Source organism: Typopeltis vanoorti, chromosome 5 (genome assembly GCF_054136105.1).
Source record: "Typopeltis vanoorti isolate ZY-2024b chromosome 5, IOZ_Tvanoo_1.0, whole genome shotgun sequence".
In the NCBI taxonomy this organism is placed as follows: domain Eukaryota; kingdom Metazoa; phylum Arthropoda; class Arachnida; order Uropygi; family Thelyphonidae; genus Typopeltis; species Typopeltis vanoorti.
Genome location: NC_143553.1, coordinates 62,213,839 through 62,239,057, shown reverse-complemented (window position 1 = coordinate 62,239,057; position 25,219 = coordinate 62,213,839). Strand labels below are relative to the sequence as shown.

Here is a 25,219-nt window from a genome sequence, read left to right as displayed (position 1 = left end):
TACAAGCCACAAGTGTGGTTGCGCTATGTAGATGATGTGTTTGCCATCTGGCCCCATGGACAAGACACTTTGGATGCTTTTGTCACCTACCTAAACAGCCAACACCCCAAAATTCACTTCACAGTAGAAAAAGAATCAAATAACTGTTTACCATTTCTTGACACATTAGTCACCTGCCTTTCAGATGGATCACTATCATTTTCTATTTACAGGAAGCCTACACACACAGGAAGATACCTACATAAACAATCACATCATCATCCAGTCCAACAGTACCCGCATTTTAAAAACACTTACACACAGAGCCAGAGCCATTTGTTCTAATGATACAGCTCTGACCACTGAACTCCAGTACCTGCGCCATACGTTCTTAGCCAACGGCTACAATCCCTACAAAATAGATAAAATACTACATAGGCCGATTACTCTGCCCTCCCCTAATACACAAGAATACAACATGACAATTTCTATTCCCTATATCAGAGGTACATCGGAAAAGATAGCCAAAGTATTGTTGAAACATGGCCTTCGCACCACCTTCAAACCTCATGTCAAGCTGGCAACTCTGATCCGCTCGCCAAAGGATAAACTTCACCCTTTAGCACACCCAGGAATGTATGAAGTTCCATGTGACTGTGACTTGGCCTATTATGGGCAAACAGGAAGATCAGTGAACATCCGCCTGGAAGAACATGAAAGATACATTCGCTACTATTACTATGGCAAGTCGGGACTGGCAGACCACGCTTTGGACACTCCTTCACACAGGATTAGATGGAGGAAAACGAATGTGCTATTTAGGAGTCGTTATAGATCTGAAAGATTATTTTTTGATTCAGCAATGGCTTTGAAGAATTCTCCCAACCTTAACAAATATGGTTGCATTAATTTGGGAGACAGTGATCCTAAGAAAAACTCCTGGATAACTGCTGCTTTTTTTTTTTTTTTTTTTTCCATTAGAGGGCGCCAAAAATAGGACTTTAGATCTTTTGTCTTTTGCAATTATATTGTTTCACTCACTCACTATCGCGTTTACATGTGTGTTGTGCTCTGATGATGCCGAGTTGAAAATCAGTGAAATATTAGCGTTAATAAAACATCCTTGTTGATAAAAGTGTTTGTGGTGTTGTTAATACCGTGAAAAATAAGTCATGAATAACCATCAACGCCTAAGCTTATCTGTTAGGTTGTGTACTCTTATCAGAGAAGCCATTTAATTTCATGTGGTGTTTGATAGTTGAAAGTTCTTTCTGTAATTCATGAGGAGTTGAACAATTAGTTCTGGCTCATCGGATTAAACATTTTATGATTCTTGTTTTTTGATAAGGATGATGAGCAGATGGTTTGAGAATAGAACAACATCCTCTGGTCCAAGACTCTCCTCCTACACAGATGTCGCTATAAATTTGAACGTTTATTTAAAGAAAGTGCCAAGATAAGGGGTAGTTAATCAGGATAGCACATTAATATATGTATAATTTTTTTTTAATTAAGACTTAATTCTTACATTAGTTTAATGTTATTTAGAAATTAAGATTATTATATGAATTTGTGAATTAATATCTTTAATTTAATAAGATAGTCTGTTATTTTCAGATTGAAATATTTGGCAAATTAAAATATAATATTCTTGTGTAAACTTGTCTATATGTTATAATCTTAATGTCACACACCTGGAAAATCAAGCAATCAATACAGCCACTCTCAAACCAACACTTTGGCTACGCTATGTTGATGATGTACTTGCTATTTGGCCACATGGCCCTGAGACATTGAAAACATTCTTAGCACATTTAAATAGCCAACATCCAAAAATCCACTTTACTATGGAACTGGAAGCCAACAACTGTCTGCCCTTCCTGGATACACTCATCACACGTCTCCCAGATGGTTCCTTATCATTTTCAGTTTTCAGAAAACCCACACATACAGGCAGATACTTACACAAACAATCACACCATCATCCTTCTCAACAATATGGCATATTAAAAACGCTAACCCATAGAGCGAGAGCAATCTGTTCAAATGACAAGGCTCTCACTGCTGAACTGACTCACTTACGCCACACCTTCTTGGCCAACGGCTACAATCCACAAAAAATAAACAAAATACTAAACACTCCTAAGAAACCCTTCCCACCATCCACCACAGAGAACTACAACAAAACAGTCACCATCCCTTACATTAAAGGTACATCCGAAAAGATCTCAAGAATTCTCAATAAACATAAACTACGTACTACATTCAGACCATGTAGCAAATTAGCCACCCTCATCCGCTCACCCAAGGACAGCATTCCTCCTTTATCACATCCAGGAGTCTACCAAGTACCCTGCTCATGCAATCAAGCCTACTACGGTCAAACAGGAAGAACTGTGAATATCCGCATCAGCGAACATAAACGATACGTCCGGAAATATCATTATGGGAAGTCAGGCCTAGCAGACCATGCTCTGGATACCCCTGCACACAGGATCAACTGGAAAAACACAAAAGTACTACACAGAAACCCATATAAATCAGAGAGATTGTTCTTAGAGGCGACAGAAGCCCTAAAACACACTCCAAATCTCAACAAATATGGCTGTATTAACTTGCCGAAGATCTGGGAGACAGTCATATTAAGAAAAAACTAGCACTTTTCTAGGACTCTAGTAATATATGATAGCGTTTTTTTTTTTTTTTTTTTTTCAGATAGAGGGCGCCAAAATCAGGACTCTAGTCTTTGTGTTGCTGCTACAATTTTGTTGAAATACACCATGTTGTTTTAGTCTCGCGTATTGTGACAAACAGTGTTTTTGTGCTCTGAAGATGCTGGTTATAATACCAGCGAAATATCAGCATCAAGTTAATAAATTAATTATTTACTTAGTTTCTGTGTTCTATTATACCGTTAAAATAATAAACAACATGTTCGACAAACACATAAGTCTGTCCACACGCTTAATGTCACAAGTTTCTCTAAAGAATCAAATTAAAAGAATGTAGTTTTAGTGTGCCGCAGAATTTTAATAATTAGTCTAGATGTGCCGTATTATGGAAAAAGTTCAAATCACTGTTCTAGACAAATAAAAGCAGATTTCCCTGTTTATCCAAAGTCAGATAACCTACAAGAGCAAGGGATGTGATAGCTGTCTGGATAACAGAGGTGGAAGCTTGTCCTTAGGAGAAGCAAGAAAGGTGAAGATTTTTCTGATGGATTGAAAGACAACAAAAAATATTCAGTGGTTTTAAAACTTCTGCTGTGTGTTCAGTAATGGCATGCACATAAGGGATAGGAATGCAAATTATTTCTTCTGTATTGGGAGAGATGTAGATACTGTTAAAAGCTTTTTTGATGAAAGAATCCTTAAAACTATTAGATAAAACAGGTATAATTAATGTCTTAATTAGTTTCTAAATTAAATTCACTTCACCTCAGAAAAAGTATAATAAATAACCAATTAGCCTTTAAGATCTAATTCTTCCTCAACCAGATGGTAGCCAACATTTTTCAGAAGAAGACTCATATAGGCTGTTACATCCATGTTGAATCTCATCGCCATCCTAGTCAAAAGGTTGGAACTATTTAAGACTTAAGTACATCATGCTAATTCTTTATGTTCTTCAGACAAACTTTTACAGAAAGAATTACCACATTAATACCACCTTTTATATCTAATGGTTTTAAGGATTCTTTCATCAAAAGAGCTTTTAACACTTATGGTATCTCTACCTCTACCAATTCTGATAGACAGTTCCAACATATTAGCCTTTATACCAGATTTACCATTATCCATGGAGATTCCATCACGTGCAAGATTCGTCAATATGGCAAACAGAAGTTGAGGATATCCAGACAACTGAATAGATGAGCCTTTTTAAAATGCTGTCTGGATAATAATGTTATCCCGAATTGTGTGAAATTAAAATGCTGAAAGCTCTCCACACTTACAGGCACACACTAGCTTCGCTCATTTACGAGATCAGATTGCCACCACTCATGTTATTCTGGCTGACACTAAAGAAGATATCCATGCGTTAGAAGAGCTGGCCACGATGCTAACATTGACCCTTCAACAATCTTTTCCGATGTCTCACACACTTCAGCAGACAATGAATACGATGTTGCACACCAAGAAATATAAAAATAAAATAAAATAAAACAAAACAAAACATGCTTCCAAACATCAACTACCTCCTATAAAACAATACTTCCCCATCAAAGCAATTAGCGCACTAGTACCTAAAAAAAATTCCTGCAGAACAAATAATGATCCGAGTAGAATGAGGCATCTGCCTTCCCAACCATACTGAATGCAGCCAGTTTACTTGCTCATGCTAAACCACCAAAAATCAATCTTTCAAGAAAAGAATTTGAAGCTCTGCAAGAATTAAAAATAGAATTACCAAAGTAGATAAGGGAAATGCCACTCTGGTTTTAAACCAATTAGATTACACAAGTAAGCTTGCCTCCTTAATTCTAGATCATTCTACCTACCTTCCTACAGACTATGATCCACCAGTACACAGATCAGAACACTCCATAGGCTCACTTAAAAAAGATTATCTCTTGGCCTGTGATCAAAAGGTGTAAAGTCACAGACTAAAACCTTATAACTCTAGACCCCCCCCCCCCGATATATGGACTATCAAAAATCTATAAACAAAATATGGCATTACATCCCATTGTGGATGACATTGATTCACCACATACAAATTAACTAAACATTTCAGCCAAAGTAATCTCACAATATACTGGCAACACACCTTCGCACATAAAAACTCAGTCCATTTTAAAGTCAGCATAGAAAACCTCACACTCCAACACACTGACATAATGGCCAGTTTTGATGTCTCCTTTATTCACTAATGTCTCACACAAAGATACCTTACACCCTCACCCAAGCAATATTTCCCCACGATATCACAGCCCTGTTTCAGTTCACCATGAACTCAATCTATTTTGTTTGGCAAAGAAAATTCTACAAAACAGAGGGGACAGCCACCATGGGCTCTCCACTTTCTCCACCCTTGACCAATTTCTTCATGGAGACCTTTGAAGAAAAGTCTTAAACTCTGCCCCATAAATCCACTGTCTGGCTACATTACATAGATGATGTGGTCTCTATTTGGCCACACAGCCTGGCTATGCTCCACGATTTCTTAACACATCTAAACAATCAACATCACAGGATCCAGTTTATCTTAGAAAAAAAAAAAAGTCTCCCATTCCAAGACATTAATTACATTGGCAGCCTGATGTATCCCTGGGATTCTCCGTTTACAGAAAACCTACACATTGGTAGATACATTCAACCTGCAGTCACATCTACCCCCTCCTCCGAACAATACAGAATTATAAAAATCTTATAACAGGGCAAACTTAAATCAGTTCTGATAAGCTTAATAATTATGAACTTAATCATATCCTCAAAACAACACAAAAAATCCAAAAAATATATATATTAAAACCATGTAACCCCCCCCCCTTCAGAGCAGAAATTGCTCAAGATCTATCACATTTCATATATATGCATGGCACATCCAAAAAATTGACAAAAATCTTAAGGAAATTGTCATCTCTTATCCACTCCACAAAAGACCAGCTATATTCCCTAGACCTACCACATCCCTTGCAATAGCAAACTGTCCTACTACAGCCAATTGCTAGATCACGTTCTACCAATAAAGCCACTCTTGTTGACCATGCCTTTAGCCAAGCTACCCAATTTAGCCCACTATGGGATGCCATTTAAGACTCTAGGCCTGAATTTGGTTGACTTTCTTCAGCCTCATTTGCCCAGTGTTAGTGCCTGCATGCACATATTTATGATAGCAATATAACATTGCCAAAATACAGGCAAATATTAAAGTTGTTATAATTAAAAAGAGCCAACAGGCTTCACTTCGGCGATGTAACATTATTTAAATTAAGGGGATATTAAATCCCACATTATTTCAAAGTCGAATAAGAGACTCAAAGATCGGAATCAAAGAGTTTCATGCTGAATATAGTAAACTATAAAAGTTTCGGCAGATTGTAGCGTAAGCTAAAGCACGTGGTTCAACACCAGGGCAACTTGTTGCAAAGGTGGGTAAAGTTCTGATCACTATTCTTAGTATTACCCATAATGTAAATTATGGGTAATACTAAGATAATACTATAGATAATAAAATTTTGACAACTCGTATAGCAAAGTACATAAGTTCTTTTCGCTATAATGTCAGTATTAGCTGGTCTAGCTACTCACTGACGAGACCTCAAAGGTTGAAACCAGTCTGGGTAGTGACCTTCCATCATAATGTATAACATCATACATCTCCTAGGTCCCTAGGAGATGTGTTTTACATATGGGTAATACTAAGAATAGTGATCAGAACTTTACCCACCTTTGCAACGAGTTGCCCTAGTGTTGAACTAGGTGCTTTAGCTTATGCTACAATCTGCCAAAACTTTTATAGTTTACTATATTCGGCATGAAACTCTTTGATTCCAATCTTCAAGTCTCTTATTCGACTTTGAAATAATGTGGGATTTAATATCCCCTTAATTTAAATAATTTTAGTATACGTTATTTCCTGAAGAATAATAGTTACTTCTTCCGATACAGAAGAAATAACTCATTCCTATTCTCTCTATGTGTGCAGTATTACTGAATGGATAGAAAAAAAGAGTTTTAAAACCACAGAATATTTTTTTGTTGCCTTTTGTCCCCATCAGAAAAATCTTCAGATCCCTTGCTCTTGTGGGTTATCTTACTTTGGACAAATGGGAAGATCTACTTTTATTTATCTAGAAATCACAGGTTTTATATTAAATACAATGAGCATGAATAGTCTGGATTTGCAGAGCATGCTATCGACACTAAACAACAGAGTGCATTGGAACACAACAAGAGTCCTTCATAAAAGTAGTTTCTTCATAGAATGTTTTTAAACAAAAAATGTGCAAAACTTTACTTTATTGTCTTAACTTAAACAGATCCAATGGGCTATGTCTATCCACTTTGTGGGAGATAAAAGAAAAAAAAAAAAAAAAAGAGAAATAAAGTAGTACTTTCTAAATCTGTTATATATATATATATATATTTTTTTTTTTTTTTAATGAGTTAGGAAATTTATCTTTTATAGTTAACTTATATTAGCTATTCAAGTGGTGTATTTTAGATTTTTTTTTAGAATTGTCTGTTAATGTTTAATTGCCATTTCATGTTCTTGTACTGATGATGCCTATGAGACTTAGCCAAAAATTCTAGATTAAGAAAGCTTTTTATGTAAAGAGTAAATTTTTATAATTCTTTTAATTCAGAAATTGGTTAACAGAGAATCTCTAATTTGCAATGAACAGCATGGGTTTACTAAGGTATAGTTATGTTTGAACAACCTTTTCAGATTCTATATCAATGTTACCATTGAGTTAGACAAGGGGAATGGATATACCATGATACTCTTGGATTTTGCTAAGGCTTTGGACAGAATAAAGCATGGAAGACTGTTGCATAAACTGGAGAATATGGAATTGGATTATAAAATATAAGCATGGATACAAGGATGGCAGACTGACATATTAAAAAGTGGTATATATGAATGCAAGTCTGCAAGATTTAAGGTAACCAGTGATGTACAAGGATCAGTCCTTGGTCCATTGTCATTCAATCCATACATTAATGACATTGGGAAGGATTTGATTGCTGACATACAGATATTGGCTGATAATGCAAAGATAGGCAGAGTAACCAGGAATGCAGCTTGTGTACAGTACTTACTGAATGATTTGAATAGGCTGGGATTGTGGGCATTGGAAAACGGCTGTCATTTCAATGTTAGTAAATGTAAAAAGTCATGCACTTCAGTGTGATTAGATATTCAATGTCATATTATATTGGTGAGATTATGCTAGAGGAAACTAATCAGGCTAGGGATCTTGAAGTTTTAGTAGATAGGAAGTTGAAGTTCAAGGGTCATATAGCAAAGATTGCAAATACAACTCAGAGGAAAATTGCAATGCTGAAATTAGCAACTTTGATGAGAAGACCTCACTTGAACTATAGCATGCAGGTCTGGTCTCTGTAACGATTCTAATACAGTATATAGAGAGTGCATAACAGAATGTCAAAAATGATATCAGAATTATGGAATACTGCTTATGAAGACAGATTGAGAATTTGGGGACTGAAGACACTAGCCAACAGTAGAAAGAGGAGTGATGCGATTGAGACTTATAAAGTTCTGAAAAGGTCATACAGGATTTCAGTAGATGGAATTTTTCATTTTATGGAAGGTGGGGAAAGGACAAGATAGTAATCCTTGGAAGTTCAGAATGGATACCATGAAGAAAAGGGTGAGAGAGCTAGATTTTTCTCTCAGAGTAGTGCAAGATTGGAATGGATTATCATTGGATGTGTGTGCAAGTAGTGTGAATAAATTCAGGACCAACTATGACAGCTGGTGCGGTAATATGTGGCTTCCCTCGATGGGTCCCTGACTCCCTGAAAGTCTCTCTTAATCTTCTTCTTCCTCTACGTGTTTATCCTGCTTCCAATGCAGGGTCCACGTGTTACATTTTGATGCGACTTTTTTGTTAGTACAACCCCCAACTGACCTGTCACCAAGCCTGACGCTAGGGGGGGGGGTAATTTTTTTACTGTAGCAGCGCGTGTTCACGGGACCAGTTTGCCTGCTTGCGGGATGAAAAACCCCAAATAAAATAGGGGGGGGGGACTTGCTGTCCACGCCCAAGACTGGCTAACTTGGCTATGGCTAAGAAAAATCCTGCAGCTCCTCACGTCGTAGACAGGAATCAGACCTAGGACACTCCTTCTCTAGGCATATGGTTGCGAAACGCATAGCCATTAGGCTAACTGCGTGGACCCTGAAAGTCTCTCTTAATAATAATAATAATAATAAAATAGCATTATGTGAATTAAACATGAAATATTCAAAATGAAAGAAATGTGTCTATCACACCTCTCAAAATAATTCAATATCCCATGCTCCTTCAAAAGAAGGAGCAGAAACTAATTCCCCAATTATTCCAACTATATATTCTAACTGTTATGAAATTTATTTCATAAAATACAAAAACATTAAATAATCAGGGAAGCTTTAAGTCACAGTAGTATTTATTAATAATAATACAACATTAAAAAATTATGTATGCTTGTCAATCTGAAATGATTCAATTCTTTCGTTTTATTAAGATCAACATATCAAAATCGAATGTGGAAGAACAGAAGTGTACATATACAAATAAAATAAAAACTTACATCGATTATAATGTTTCCAAACTAAAGACATTCCGAATTACTCAAAAATTAAATCAAAGCCAAATACGGCTTTCTCCGTTATTTTAAATATATTCAGAAACGACGTAGTTAGACATTACTACCTTATTTAAAATGTTTACATATAATATATACACACGATCACATATGAAGTTCGAGACGCTATCAACACCTGATGTGCGCTAATCGCCTGTCATATTGCAAACGTGTTGATCTGGTAACAGGAAAAAGGCAGAGAAAACTGCACACAAGAAAAATATGCGCTTTGATTATTGATTATAATAGCCTACAACATATGTGCTATCATACTGTGTTCAGGAACTGGTAGTAGCGAACCAAATATAAAGTTATGTTAAATACGGCAGGAGCACAATACACGTCAGATTAATCATTAAAACTTGGCGAATTTAAGTCAGGTTACATGCCGAAAAGTGGAATCTTTTCGGCATGTAACCTGAAACGTGGTAGAACGCATTTAATATAACATTAAATGCACACACAAAGGCTGCTTGCATCTCTCCGTTTGACTTAAGGAAAAACGCAGACCACGTGCTTAGTCTTCCAAATATCGTATCTACTGTCCTCCCTTTCCGATGTAGCTGTGCTTTAACGAAGATTTTTGACAAGTTAGAAAAAAAATCAATACAGTATTAGTTACAGAAAAAAGTCCCTAGAGTTCTGGTTTTCGCAACCTAAACCACTAGAGACAAAACATCTGTGTTAGGCTAACATAATATCAGAACAAGAAAATTACTATTAACCTGGTATCTTCGTGGAGTCGACTCATCGCAAGAAAACCCACTATTAGTCACAGTATAGCTACCAAAAAAGAAATAGACAAAGAAATAGCGCATTTCAATGTCATCTATTACAGAACAAATCACGAAATTGAAATGTTGAAGAAGCATCAAAATATTAGCAGAGTTGAGAAGAGAAATAAGCTGGTGGTCCAACGTAATATAAAGACGGAGCGAACAAACGAGAAAAACAAGTTACGGAGAAAAGTATGTACGAGGACTAACTGATCTGGGGAGGTACTTAATGAAAGAGTAACGAAACCATATTTCCTTGGTGCAAAAATTCATGATATTAGTCATGTCATCCGGGTGTAAAAAGGTAACGCGAAAGAACAAATCGCTTTGGTTGGCACAAATGCTTTGAGGAGTGAGAGGTATTTATGAAGGAGCATGTAAAGGAGTTGTCAGAAGAAGCAAAACTGAAAAGCTAGAAGGTGAAGACCAAGTCTTGCCATGCTATGATAAAGGCGAACTGAAGAGGAGGGTGTTGGTAGCAAGGGAATCAATAGGTTATGTAGAAGGAAAGATGTAGGATTTGTTAATCTGTGTTTGATTTTGATAAATGGTTTTGGTATTATCTGCAGAGAGAGCTTTGTTCACCAAATATGCTGAGGCACAAATTCAGGAAAACTTAAGTAATTAGGGTGGAAGTAGGTGAGTTTGTGTGAAGATACCCATGAGGCGAGTGCAGAATCTAATCTCTCAAGCAAAAATATTAAATAGGGTAGTCGATACAGAAAGTAAAGGTGGATGGGGGACGAATGGGATGCTGCAGTTTCTATATACTAATGCCAAAAGTATCAGGAACAAGAGGGAGGATGTTTTGGCATTAGTTAGTGCAACTTCACTAAAAGTTTTAGTCATTAGTGAGACTTGGCTACAGTGGCGTAGCTAGGGGGGGGGGGAGCGGTCTGCCCCAGGCGGCACTTTGAACCTTTTTGAACTTTTACAATTAATTCTAAAATACAGTCTCGAGAACTCATTTCCAAATATTGTAATACTACTGCGAATTTTCTCACAATTTCTTCTTTCTCACAGGGCCGCGTCAACAAGAGGGTGCAAGGGGCACACTGCACCCAGGCGGCAACATTGATAGGATGGCATTTTATGTAGCTAATACCTAATTTGGATTATACAACAGCATTATGGATGGCAGATAAAAGTTTGCACCCGGGCGGCAAATACCCTTGCCGTGCCTCTGGTTGTGAGAGGAGTTTTTCTAAATAAAATTGATTAAGAATTACCTATATTACTATGAAATAGACTTCGCCAATGTCATCGACGATTTTGCTAACAGAAAAGCAAGAAAAAATAACATTTTAGAATGTTATCATTAAAGTTTTACTTCAAAAATAAACATAGTGTTTTAACTATGCATACGTCGTTTCAACTTTTTGTAATATTTTTGGTATTGAAAGGGGTGGCAACAGCTCTAGCTACGCCACTGCTTGGCTAACAGCAGATTATGTAGTTACAGGGATAGAATGAAGGATTCAATATTTTCAGCGAAGACAAGATGGGGGGGATAGAGGTACTGTTGATGACAATGGATGAATTGTAGCCAAAAAGAATAGGAGATATGCAGGAGGGTGGCTGTTCATTTGAAGCAGTCTGGTGTGAGATTAAGTCCAGAAAGACAAAATATACAGATGCATTGGCAAATCAGTAGACCGAATAGGATGAGTTGTTATTATGGGGGAGGGAGCTTCAACTAAGGAGATATAGACTGGAAGGAAGAAATGTTGAAAATTTATTTTTCACTTGGTTAGACTATAATAAATTTAGTTTAATCCTTTATCCAAGTGTGAGCAAACAAAGTTTGTGCCTGAAAATATCTTCAGGACTGAATATGGTGTTGTACTACCTTACTGGGGTTAGGCAGTACAACACCAGGCAACTCGTAGCAAAGGTGGACCAAGCTAACATCACTCCTATCCCAGTATCTCCCATAATGCAAAACAGATCTCCTTGCAGATATGTATAATGTTATGCATTAAGGGATTGGCCACTACCCAGACTAGTTTCGACCTATATAGAGGTCTCTTCAGTGGGAGCCAGGCCCAGAGGTGGAGATACCAGGCAGAAGCAATAGCAAGGTCATCCTTACCTATAGGAGTTGCCAAAAGGTGTGCCACCATTTTTATTAAATTACTCTGGATTTAGAGGAAGATCATATTCAGTCCTGAAGATATTTTCAGGCACAAACTTTGTTTGCTCACACTTGGATAAAGGATTAAACTAAATTTATTATAGTCTAACCAAGTGAAAAATAAACTTTCAACATCTTTCTCTAAATCCAGAGTAATTTAATAAAAAAAAGGTGGCACACCTCTTGGCAACTCCTATAGGTAAGGATGACCTCGCTATTGCTTCTGCCTAGTATCTCCACCTCTGGGCCTGGCTCCCACTGAAGAGACCTCAATAAAGATCAAAACTAGTCTGGGTAGTGGCCAATCCCTTAATGCACAACATTATACATATCTGCAAAGAGATGTGTTTTGCATTATGGGAGATACTGGGATAGGAGTGTTGTTAGCTTGGTCCACCTTTGCTATGAGTTGCCCGGTGTTGTACTATCTTACCCCAGTAAGGTAGTACAACGCCATATTCAGTCCTGAAGATATTTTCAGGTGCAAACTTTGTTTGCTCACACTTCAATAAAGGATTAAACTAAATTTATTATATTATGGAAGGAAGAAAGATCAAATCAGGAAGGAAATGGAATTCATACACCTACTGAAAGATAATTATTTGAGGCATGGCACAGCATGTGATGGAGGGGACTAAGGGTGTGAGAGTATTGGACTGGTTCATAAGATCAGAAGACCTATTCATAACCAAGGTGGCAGCATTGCTGCTGCTGATTGGCAAAAGCAACTATGCAGTCTTGACTTGGGAGATTATAACACATGAAAAATATTCCGTCAAGAAGGGATGTGTGTAAGTGAAACTACATGGCAGGTGATTGTGACAAGATTAGGAGGAAGCTTAAATCTGTGCCATGACATAAAATACTACAAGAAAGGATGTCAGTTGTGCATGGGAGATAGTTAAGGGGCATCTAGAGGAAGCGATATTAAATTGCATACCTAAAGTAAGGAGGATTAATCAGGTTAGGGGTGATGTTAGAGTTCTTTCAACAATGCTATTAAGAGGGACCAAAACTATTGTTTGAAACATTTTGCCTCCAGCAATGCAAGTCATCCAGTTGTTAAGAGATCCTATTGATATACAGGAGTTAACATTTTGTGCATTCAAGAGCAGAAAAACACGATGACCTCATATCAAAATAACTGATCCCAAACAATAAATATAAAGCTGTACAAGACAAAGCTAATGTTTCTAGCATTTGTTTATTATTATTTCTTGAAAGTAACAAACTCATGTTCATGTCTCCTTTTGAATATTTTCCCCAGAGTCCTCCCTCACACACACACTCCAAAAGGTGCAAAATTATGATTTCAGACCACATAGAAGTAACCAATAAAGTACGACTGATGCACCTTTCATAATGAATTTGGTTTCCATAAAATATCAAAAGTCAGCATGTTTTTTTATTGATTTAATAGTTCTGCAGTTTAAGCATTAATGTGCATTTTAAAATGTAAACAAAACAAAATCTCTCTCTCTATGTGCGAGTGTGTGTAAAATAGTAGTGGAAATAATACAAGCACACATGCCTACCAGTGACCTCAGTAATGACGAAGCTGAAAAAATATATGCAGATAGGGTATTTGATAAAACTTGCCAAAAGTGAAAATCTCATTGTCATAGGTGATTGGAACGCAGTCAATTGAGAAGGAAAAGATGGCAGAGAGGTGGGAAAAGATGGAGTGGGATGCCAAAATGACAGAGGCAATAGGCTACTAGAGTTGTACCACCAGTTTCATCTGATAATCACGAATACTTGGTGAGGTACCGAAAAGAAGAAGGTATACTTGGAAGATGCTAGAGGACATAGGAAGGTATCAAATAGATTATATTATGGCAAGAAATAAATATAAAACCCTGATGCAGACAGTGACCACAAAATGAAATTCATTTTGAAATTCAAAAAGGTGTCAGAATCAAGGAAAAGCCCAAATGGAATACAGACATCCTGAAAACAGGAAAAAAAAACAAAATCTATAAACATAAGACTGATGACAGCATTAAGATGGGAGAAAGCAGAAAGATAAACACAGAAGGACACAATCATCAAGGCAGCCAATGACTGAATAGGAGTAAAAAGAGGAGTAAAAAAAAACCTTGGATTATCCAAGACATTCTAAACATAATAGATGAAAGAAGAAAATACAAAACCTCTCCACATGAAGAAAGTAAGGAAAAATATAAAACAACTAAAAGTATGATAAACAGAAAAATCCAAAGCAAAATAATGAATTGTATATAGAGAAGTGCAAATAGAAGATTTAAGAAAGCTGGGAGATCGATCTTCTTCTTTCACTATGCCTTATCCCATGTTAAATGGGATCGGCGCACCGATCTTTAACCTTCCTCTTCCAAGTTCTCCGGTCCAGGGCGTCCTTCGGACTCCATCCTTTCTCTCTAAGATCCTCTGTCACCTTATCCCTCCACCTGAGCTTGGGCCTGCCTCTTTTCCTCCTTCCCCCCCCCCAACTCCATATACTCCACTCGTTTACCAACATACTCCTCACCCTTCCTCTCTACATGTCCGAACCACCTCAGCCTACTTTCTTGTATCTTCTTGCCAAATGGTCCCACCTTCACCGTCCCTCTAATGTAGGACATTCCTTATCCTGTCCTCCTTTGTCAGACCACTCATCCATCTCAACATCCGCATCTCTGCTACCTCCATCTTCCTCTCCTGTGCCTTTGTTATAGGCCACGTCTCCGCACCATGGAGCATCGCCGGCCTCACCACCATCTTATACAGCTTTCCTTTCCTCTTACAACTCACTCTCTTGTCGCACAGGACCCCGCTAATCTTCTTTCAATTCACCCAACCGCATGTTATTCGGTGCTGTATTTCCTCATCCGAGTCACCATTCCTCTCGACAACCGACGCAAGGTACTTGAATTTCTTCCCTGAAATTAGCCTTTCACCCTGAAGTCGTATGACCATATCCTCGTCACTCCCTGTTGACATATGTTCAGTCTTCTCCCGTTAATTCTCATGCCTCTCTCCTCCAATACCTTTCTCCACTCTTCCAGGGTATTTTCAAGCTTCTCTTGGGATGATTCACATAGAACAATGTCGTCGGCAAACAGCATGCTACATGGTGCCTCCTTCTTGACATCCTCCACTAGTACATCCATGACCAGGTCAAAGAGGTAGGGGCTCAGAACTGATCCTTGGTGTAGCCCTATGACAATGGGGAACCCTTCTGTCATGCTGACACTAGACCTCACCCGAGTTTCTTGTGACATGCTTACTATGGACAGACAGAAATTGTTGACATCCACCTTGGTGAACATAAAAAAATACATCCGACATTATCATTATGGCAAGTCAAATCTAGCATGACCATGCCTTGGATACCCCTTTACACAGGATCAACTGGAAGAAAACAAAAGTTCTACAGAGAAGTCACTATGTGAGAGAGAGAGAGAGAGAGAGATTGTGTTTGGAATCAAGAAAAACTTTAAAACATATTCCAAACCTCAACAGATGCATAAATTTTCCAAAAATCTGGGACAGAGTCATTTTAAGATCGAATTAATACTTGTTTTCTCTCTTATTCCAACATAGATGGTGCCTAATTAGGACCTTAGTTCCTTGTGTTGTCTGTTACAATTTTTTAAACTCCCATTGTTATACCAAATTGCTGTTTCACGTACTGTGACAAACTGTTTATGTGCTCTGAAGATGCTGGATATAATACCAGCAAAAAAGTTAATGAATATTATGTTCTTATCATTCTGTGTTGTCATCAATACCGTGAAAATAAATTAACATGTACTGCCAACACAAAAGCCTTTCCATGCATCTTTCATGTTTTCACTTTTTTAATATATTGCTGAATACATATCATTTATGTTTTAATATTTAATCACAGGAATAACCAGTGTTTTCACACAAGAGGTGCCCCTTAAGAATATAGACAAATTTGCTATATTGTATTATTATTATTATTCGTGACGCCTCCAAGGAGTCCAAAGACTCATCTCGGGAGGACACCTATTGTACAACTCTCCCTCTCCACCGATCCTCTACTACCAATCATCTACATCAGTGCCATCTACCGTCCACCACCACAGCTAGTATTTTTTGTCTGTAAATTGCGTGTTCTGAAGGGCCGATTTGTCTGTATGCGGGATGCAAAACCAGAGTTTCCCTTCCCCGAGTATTACATCCAGCATCTTCAGAGCACAAACAGTTTGTCGCACTACGTGAAACAACAACAATTTGGCATAACAATGGGACTAGTTTAAAAAAGTTTCCCGAGTATTGATTTACATTTTCGAGATGCAACATGAACAATTTTCAGAAAGTAGCATCTAAAAACAGCAAGGATTTGTGAAGGTGTAAGACAAGGGAATTCTATTTCTTCAACATTGTTTAAAGAAGCAGTAAACAAATTAAGAGAACTAACAGAAACAGGAATTAAGATAAATGGAATTGAAATAAACTGGCTGTGATTTGCTGATTACTGCTATATCAGTAATCGCTGATAATGAAGATGAACTGAAATCCACCCTGAAAAAGATGGAAATTTTCACACAGTACAAACTCAAAATTAATGACAAGAAACACTAAACTACTAATCACAAGTAAAGGGAATCCCATGAAAATAAACTTGGAAATAAATAACAGCCCAATACAACAGGTGACTTCCTTAAAATACCTTGGGGGTCTTTTCACAGAAGATGGTAGAAGCCAATCAGATATAGAAGCAAAAATAACCTTAGCCAAAAAGGCATTCTACCACTTGGTTAGACTATAATAAATTTAGTTTAATCCTTTATAGAAAATAAACTTCCAACATCTTTCTCTAAATCCAGAGTAATTTAATAATAAGGTGGTACACCTTTTGGCAACTCGTATAAGTAAATATGACTTCTCCATTGCTTCTGCCTTAGTATCACCACTTCTGGGTCTGGCTCCCACTGACGAAACCTCAATAAAGGTCGAAACCAGTCTGGGTAATGGCCCTTCCCTTAATGCATAGCATTATACATGTCTGCAATATGTGCTTTACATTATGGAAGATACTGAGACAAGGAGTGATGAGAGCTTGGTCCACCTTTACTACGAGTTGATTCAGTCCTGAAGATACTTCAGGCACAAACTTTGTTTGCTTACACTTGGATAAAGGATTAAACTAGATTTATTATAGACTCACAGCATATGCTGCTAATTGCCCCCACACATGCACACATCCATGTGTCAGATTATCTTAAGGAAATCATTACAGCTGCAGAAGCACTTCTAAATACACCAACATATCTGCATTTCAAATCAAATAATGTATGGCTTCAACTTCTGAGAAGGTGTTTCACTGCAGTCTCCATTTTGATCCACTCTATAATATCCTAAAAATTCTTAGGAGGAGTCATACTCTAAAAATGAGCATGGCTAAACTTCTATAATGCTTTAGGTGATGCACAGAAATCATAGCTGATGACTATTCAATTAGCTGGCAATAACTTCATATCCCAAATGGTCAGCATTATTACAATAGTTCAGAGTTCTTCACCCTTTCAGACAGTGCAGGCTTCATTAAAAATTTCAATGAAGGTGTACCACCTGTGGTATTTAGAATTGTAAGATGCTTTTCAGATTCATAAGGAACACTGTGCATTTGATACTTTACATAAAATCCTATAAAAATAAACAAACTCGGCTTTAAGAGAGTAGGTATGAGTCGGGTTCATGATAAGTAAATACAATCAATACTTGAAAAAAGATAATTTAATGAAGAAAACATTAATTTTTTACAATGTCAATGGGCAACTTGGCAATGTTTTTCCTTGACCAGCTTGTCGATGTTGGCATCAATGTTGGTAGTCGTTATGTGCAGAGTATTCTCGAGATGTTGGTCCGTAATCTGAGTTCTTGTCTTGAACTTCACATGCTTCATTCTGGAGAAGAACTGCTCACATAAGTATGCGCTTCCTAACAAAGCACACATCTTCAAAGCATGCCGGCGAAGATTAGGGAATGCATCCTCAGAAATGTAGTCTTTGTAAAATGTAAGCAAGGGCACATTGAATAATTTTTCTCTCAAAGAAGAGTCGTTTTGGAGTTCAAGCAGCTCCATTTGTATTGAGCCTGGCATTTCGGCAGCATTGACACTAAATGGCATTGAAAATAAATATAAAGAAGACTGTTGGTTAAGACAAATCACTAAATCTCTCTCTTCGAACTCACTTTGCAACACGGCTAATTTTGTAGTGTATTCATCAAGAGACGAACAGTTGGACTCAGCAAGAAGCTGAAAATGAGTTAAGTCTTTTTTTTTTTGCGAGTTGTGCCTCCCAAAGTTTGAGCTTCACCATAAAAGCTTTGATGTGATCAAACAGAGTGTGCATCAGTTGATCTTTGGATTGTAGTTGCATATTTAGGTCATTCATATCCAACAAGATGTTGGTTACAAAGGCAAAGTCTATCATCCACTTCGGATCGTTAAATTCTGCAATCAGATTCCCCTTGGTCTGCATGAACTGCTGTATTTCGCTCCTAAGTCAAAAACTCTTAAGAACCTTTCCTCTGCTCAACTAAAGCATATCAATATAATAAACCACATTGCCATGAATCCTTCGCACTTTTGGGTTAAAAACTCTTGGAATTGATGATAATTCAATCCTCTTGCCCTAATAATGTTGACGACAGTCACAATAACTTTCATGACATTCTTAAATCCAATAGTTTCCGCACACAAATTCTCCTGGTGGATTAAACAGTGGTAATGGACGAAATCTTTTCCTTCTAGTTCTGGTTCTTTTCATAGCAGCACAACAAACCCTTTGTTCTTTTGCACCATAGCAGGGGCACCATCAGTTACCACACCCTCAAGGTTGGTTAAGCTAAGGCTGAAATGCTGGAGCATTTTCTTGACTGCTTCAAGAATATCAGTGCCTTTCGTCCTTCCCTTCATAGGTACGAGCACTAGCAGTTCTTCTGTCACGCTGAATTGTTGATCAATGCTACGAACAAAGATAGCCAGTTGTGCTGTATCCTTCACATCTGTGCTCTCATCTAAAGCACGTGAATTCAACGTAGATTTAGACAACCATTTATTTTTTAAAGTTCCTTCAATATCATTGGCAAGTTCTTCGACACGTCGTGCTACAGTTACCCAAGACAAACTCTGTTTTTTAAACACTTCCTTATTATTTGGGTGCAGAATATCCCCAGCAGCGATGAGACACTCTTTCACAATCTTGCTGTCGAAGAAGGCTTTGGAATTTTTAGCAATTTTTTCAACTATTACGCTTTCACACTTCGCTCTCTTCCCTCTGCCTTTTAAACATACCCTGCTGGTATTTTAAATCAATTTGGAAATGGTTCACTTTGTCCACACGAAGCTGCCCTTGAAGGCGATCGAAATTGGACGCATGCTTTGTCTCATAGTGTCGTTTTATATTGTATTCTTTTGATACTGACACCGACTCAGGACACCGGCTTATCGTCGATAGGCACAAAAAAGTACAAATTGGTCCACTTTTCATTAAAAACCCAACAAAAATCACTTGATTTACGCTTTTTACTCGTAGATGCCAAGGTGAACCTAAAAAATGATCCAAAATGGCCGTGTAACGGTTATTATCCACTGAATATGTCTCACACTAATAAAAAAAAGCCTGGCAATATAAAACCACAATAGGCTATGGCTGACACGATGAATCTGCGTGCACTTATACATGAATATCACACTGTTCATGACTGACTGTGAATGAGATCCTCTTGTATTTATATGAAAATAACGAAGTATCGAGAACCTTCGAGATGTATCTGGAAGGCACTAGACAGCGCACTCTAACGAACTACTGCTTCAGCCATCTACCTGTGATGTTAGTAATAGTACTTAAGTACTGCTTGGTGCTAGTAGATGGCTGAAGAAACATGTCTATTTATTTTTATAGGATTTTATGTTAAAGTATCAAATGCACAGCGTTCCTTGTGAATCTTGAAAGCATCTTACAATTCTAAATACCGCAGCATAGCTTAGTGGCCTGCAGGCTTCATTGAAATTTTTTTTTATTTAATCACATTTTAATGTTAAGTAATTATTTTTTCAAAATGCCTGGCAGGCCACAACAAAGACCTCTGCAGGCCATGTGTTGAAGATCCCTGCCATAGTCATTACATGATTAGTCAGGACTGATTCGCTGATTGTGCTGTATTGCTCAAAAATGCCATTTACTGTCTACCAATTCCCAAAATTATTGAATTGGTGCCTTTTTTTTTTAAATTAATTTATTTTGTTTACTATCAAACTATCCTAAGTGATTTCTGTAAGATTTTGTTCATTTTTAAATTTTCATAAGTATATTTAAGTCAGATTCTCTAAGAAAGCTGTTAATGATAATGCAAAGAGTGATGAGAAGGCAGCACTGGATTGCAAAACATGAACAGATGGCAAATAAGCTCAATTAAAATATATATATATATTTTTTTTTTAAAGTGCTGAGATCTAATTTTTTTTTTTTTTTTTTTTTTTTTTTTTTTTTTTTTTTTTTTACACAATTATGGATGGATGCAGGAGTTCTGAGTAAGAATGGAAAATCGGGCAAGGATGAAAAACAGGCAGAGCCAGTAGTAAGGTTAGTTTAAATGTACCAGCAGCCTGTTCACTGCAATTAAGCAAACCTGAGCCTAGTTAGCTAGGAAGGTGATGACTACCTTGAAATACTGTGTCGGTTGGTAACAAGCATTATTATTTTTTTTAAAATGTCTTGGAGGTACAAATGATTTGAATGGTGTGAAGTATGGTATGAGAGAAGATATGAAACAGCCATTGGAAGAACCCTTTCATGGGTGGGAGCCACATTATATAACAAAAAAATTTTATTCATTTATTCTTTGTCATAGTATGGCAGAAGCAAATTGCGAAGGGAAAATATAACAAAAAAGTGCATTTGTGAAAATTATGGAGACAACTACCATGTTTGAATAAAAACTTTAGTTTAATATAACTAAAATCTACATTAGACATTTAAACCTTTATGTCAAGGTCATCTTCTGGAGCATACAACTATACACAGAAAACAAGCTATACTACAATCAAACTGGTTTGTTAAAGACACTGACCAACTGCAACAACAATTGTTGGCCTGACCTCAGGTGAAAAAAAAAAAAAAAAAAAAATTATACATCGACACTAGAGTCCTATTATTAGTGTTATCTGTTGGTTGTAGAAATACATTGGGCACAACAACCAGTATCTATCTATATACATATATTAACATCATGTACATTCCAGCCATTTGGTAAGGAATGGTTTCTAATACTAGCTGAAGATTGGCTAGAGTCCTGACTTATGCTGGATCTTATATATTAGGCAGGCTGAATGTGTGCCATCCAGAATCCTTGGAATTTTCATGCCATCTTTGTTATTGATATTTGGGTGGTTTATCAGGATTTTGCAGGCTTCCTTAAATTTCCTTTCATACCAGGTTTTTCTGCAGTGTAAAGAGCAGGTGCTTTTCCAGTTGATTTGGTGTAAGGTGTTGAGTGCATGGTCTGAGAGGCCTGCTTCACCATAATGGTTATATTTAATGTGTCTAATGTGTTCTTTCTTGCATATAGGGATTGTCCGTCCTGTTTCACCAATGAACGGTAAGTTACAGGTGCAGCAGATGCAATAGACTCCAGGATGTGCTAATGGGAGGAGAGGATCCTTAGAGGAGTTAAATATGGTTTTAAGTTTAGTGGGTGGTTTAAAAGGTGGCATTGAGGTTATAATGTTGTAAGATTCTTTTGATTTTTTCCAATAACCCTTTAATGTATTGGATGGCTATGGTTTTACTATATAATCTAGATTCGTTTTTTGTTGTTTTATGAAGTATTTTATTAATCGTATTTTTGTTATAGCCATTATTTATGAATGTGTCGCTCGTGATTTTTAGTTCTTGTTTCAGGGCTTGCTGGTTAGAGCAAATTGTTGTAGCTCTGTTTTTAAGGGTGTTAATGACTCCATATTTTTGTGATGGGTGGTGGTATGAATTAGCATGTATGTATTGGCCAGTGTGTGTCGGTTTTCGGTAGACCGTGAAGGATAGTCTGCCTGAAGGAAGATGTGCGACTAGTGTGTCTAGTAATGGGAGCGAATTCTGGTTTTCGATGGTAAATTGTATGCGTTCATGTTGTTTGTTCAGGTGGCTAAGGAATGTGTTTAGCATTGTCGCCCGTGCGGCCAGATCGTGAACACGTCGTCAACGTATCTAAGCCAGATAGTCGGTCTTAGCATGGCAGAATCAAGAGCCCTTTGCTCAAAGGTTTCCATGTAGAAGTTAGCGATTGTGGGGGATAGTAGTGAGCCCATGGCTGTACCTTCTTTTTGTAGGTAAAATTTGTTTTGCCACAAGAAGTAACCGGACTGTAGTACGTGGGCAAAGAGGGCCGCAATGTCAGGCAGAAATTTGTTCTGTAGTAGGAGAATTGTGTCATTGATGGGGACATTAGTGAAAATGATAAGAAAGGATAACAAAAAGTCTATGTGTAGGTTGTGCAGACTGAAGATATGCAGCTTGCAGATGTATGAATTAAATCTGAGGAAAAAATTATATGATTTGCACATGAATGGATTTAGATGTCCAGAGACAGTAATGTTTAGAAGTGTAAGTCAAAAACTAGAGCCATTTGAGGCAGGAGGGGGGGGGGTCACAGGAAAGTATGTGCAAGCACTCTTGAGGTGAATGTGAAAATAATGAAAAATGAATAGCTTCTCAGATCTAACTGGAATGGGTTAGTCAATACAGGATACAAAAAAGTATTTGTGTACCCAATAAAATACTGCAATTTACATACATTTTATGCATAAAACGTTAACTCGTTTTATGCATATGCAGTTTCATTTTGGTGCATAAGGCTATCACTGTTTATCAAAGGTTATAAAATCTTCTGCCAATGTACCTTGTTTCCTACTCCATCCATCTGCTCAGAGTCCATTTCATGCCTTCACCACCTTATTGGTCTATGTGATATTTGTCTTTATCTGTAAATAACTTGTGCACCCTTTGAGCAAGATAACTGGCAAGAGAAAAACAAAAGAGGGAAAAACAAAACAAAAAAGAGGGAAAAGAAGAATGTGAATAAAGACCAAGTGAAATGGGAAAAAAAAAGTAGAAAATCCCATTCTTTAGCGGTGAAGTTGGAAGTTCTGAATCTGTTTGATAAAAGTGAATAGCACTGACATTCAAAGGGTGATGGGGAGGAACAGTGATTTTACGGTGAGAACTATTTGTGATAATGCCGGTGCAATTCATAAGAGCATTCAATCAATCCCAAGCATGACCAGCATAATGAAATCTCAATTTCATGCAACTGAGATAACAGAAAGGATGCTGACTATACAGATCGTGCATCAGAACCAGCAGAAGATGCCTGGGTGATTCGACACTATAAGAGTTGCTATACTTTCTATAATCGCAATACGACTGGCAAGGCTGCAAATAATATTGCTGCTGATTCAAAGCATAGATAGCAGAAGAAGGTTACACAAAGCATGTGTGTAACCTAGATGAAACTGGCTCTTTTGTAATTGTATGCCCAGTTGTACCTATATGTCCATCAACAAGAAGACAATACCTGGGTTTAAAGCCCCAAAGATCAATGCACGCTGTTACCAGGAGGCAATGCTTCAATGAACTACAAAATAAGACCTCTTATGGTGTATCACATGGAAAATCTGCAGTCACTGAAAGGAAATTGAAGGTAAGATTGCTATGGTTTGGAGAGCAAATAAGAAGGGTTGGATAACATCAGATTTTCAGAGAAAATTTTTCAGGAGAGTTGCATAAAGAATTGAAAACCTAATGTGAAAAATTAGAAGATTCCCTTCGAGACCCTTGTTATTCATGATAATGCTCCTGGTCACTCATGAAATGTTGCAGATTTCAGTGAAAATATTCACCAAAAATGTTGAGGTATTGTTTCTCTCATCCCACAGAATCCTCCTCCAACCTATGGATCAAGGTGTCACCACGACTTTTAAAGCCTATTATCTGCAATGGAAATTCAAGCTTATCAAGGAATATAATGCATATGATAAGCTTAGTATCAAGGAATTCTAGTACAATTCTAGATACAGCTTGTATCTTGTATGTATTTTTCCTGGTGATGACCTCAATACAGATGTCGAATGTTATTTTCCTAATGATAAAACGTAAAGTAATTATTCTAACACGTGTTATTTTTCCATAAATTCTTCACTATGAATGGAAGTAATTCTTGGTAATTTTATATCAAGATGGCAATTTGTGATATCCAGAATGAACTCGCTGTTGTATGAATGGTTTGTGTGTGTGGACAACTTCTTTGGCCTAAGATTGTAAATATGGGGGGGGGGGGGAGGGTGATAGTGGAAAACAATGTTACCAACACAAAGGAATGCCAACATGGCTCATCAGATTGGATTTGGGCAGGCTAATGAAGGAAATGTGGAAGAGATACTTGAATCATACCAGGAGGACCTGAGTGATGAACATCTGTTGGCTATAGAAAGCACATACATAAGGAATCAGTAGTGGGTGGCTTATAATGTGGGATAATAGAGGTTATGTTCCCAAACAAGAAAGATTCTGATCTTTCAAGATTGGGCTCCATTATCCCATATTATAAGTCTCCCATTTTAATGTTTTTAAAAAATGGCAATTCTCAAGAAAGCAATCCCCCTCCCAATGCATAATGAGTTACCTGTTATTTAGTACATATAAATATAGCATTAGCAGTATTCATAATAAGGATGAAGATCTTTTGGTGCTAGTTAACTCAGCTTGGCTAAAAGAGCATGATGTAAAGGGTACAGTATTTTCAGACATCATAGAAGAGAGAGAAATGGGGAAAGCTGCTACTGATGACAGGAGAAGAATTGCAACAAGAATAGGAATTCAGCAAAAAGGCAGTGGCAGAAAGCTGTGCATTTGAGATTATTTAATGTCAAAAAGAGACCAGCAGGGCAAAACATTGTCAGTTTCTGCTATAATCCAGGAAATGCAAAAAGAAGACATGGACAGCATTCAACAACA

At 37.3% G+C, this 25,219-nt stretch overlaps 1 protein-coding gene across 2 annotated transcripts in view; it reads right to left on the bottom strand.

Annotated features, from left to right (window-relative positions):
- LOC150106469 (programmed cell death protein 4-like) overlaps positions 1-25,219 on the bottom strand; it is a 183,392-nt gene that overhangs the window by 135,558 nt on the left and 22,615 nt on the right. The window contains exon 1 of one of the 2 annotated variants that reach the window (XM_090393144.1): positions 9,249-9,382. The exons of the other annotated variant lie outside the window; for it this stretch is intronic. Within the exon in view, the coding sequence (XP_090249270.1) occupies positions 9,249-9,279 (31 nt within the window). The 5' untranslated portion in view covers positions 9,280-9,382. Of the gene's footprint in view, positions 1-9,248; positions 9,383-25,219 lie in introns of those variants that run through there. 2 annotated transcript variants of the gene reach the window in all.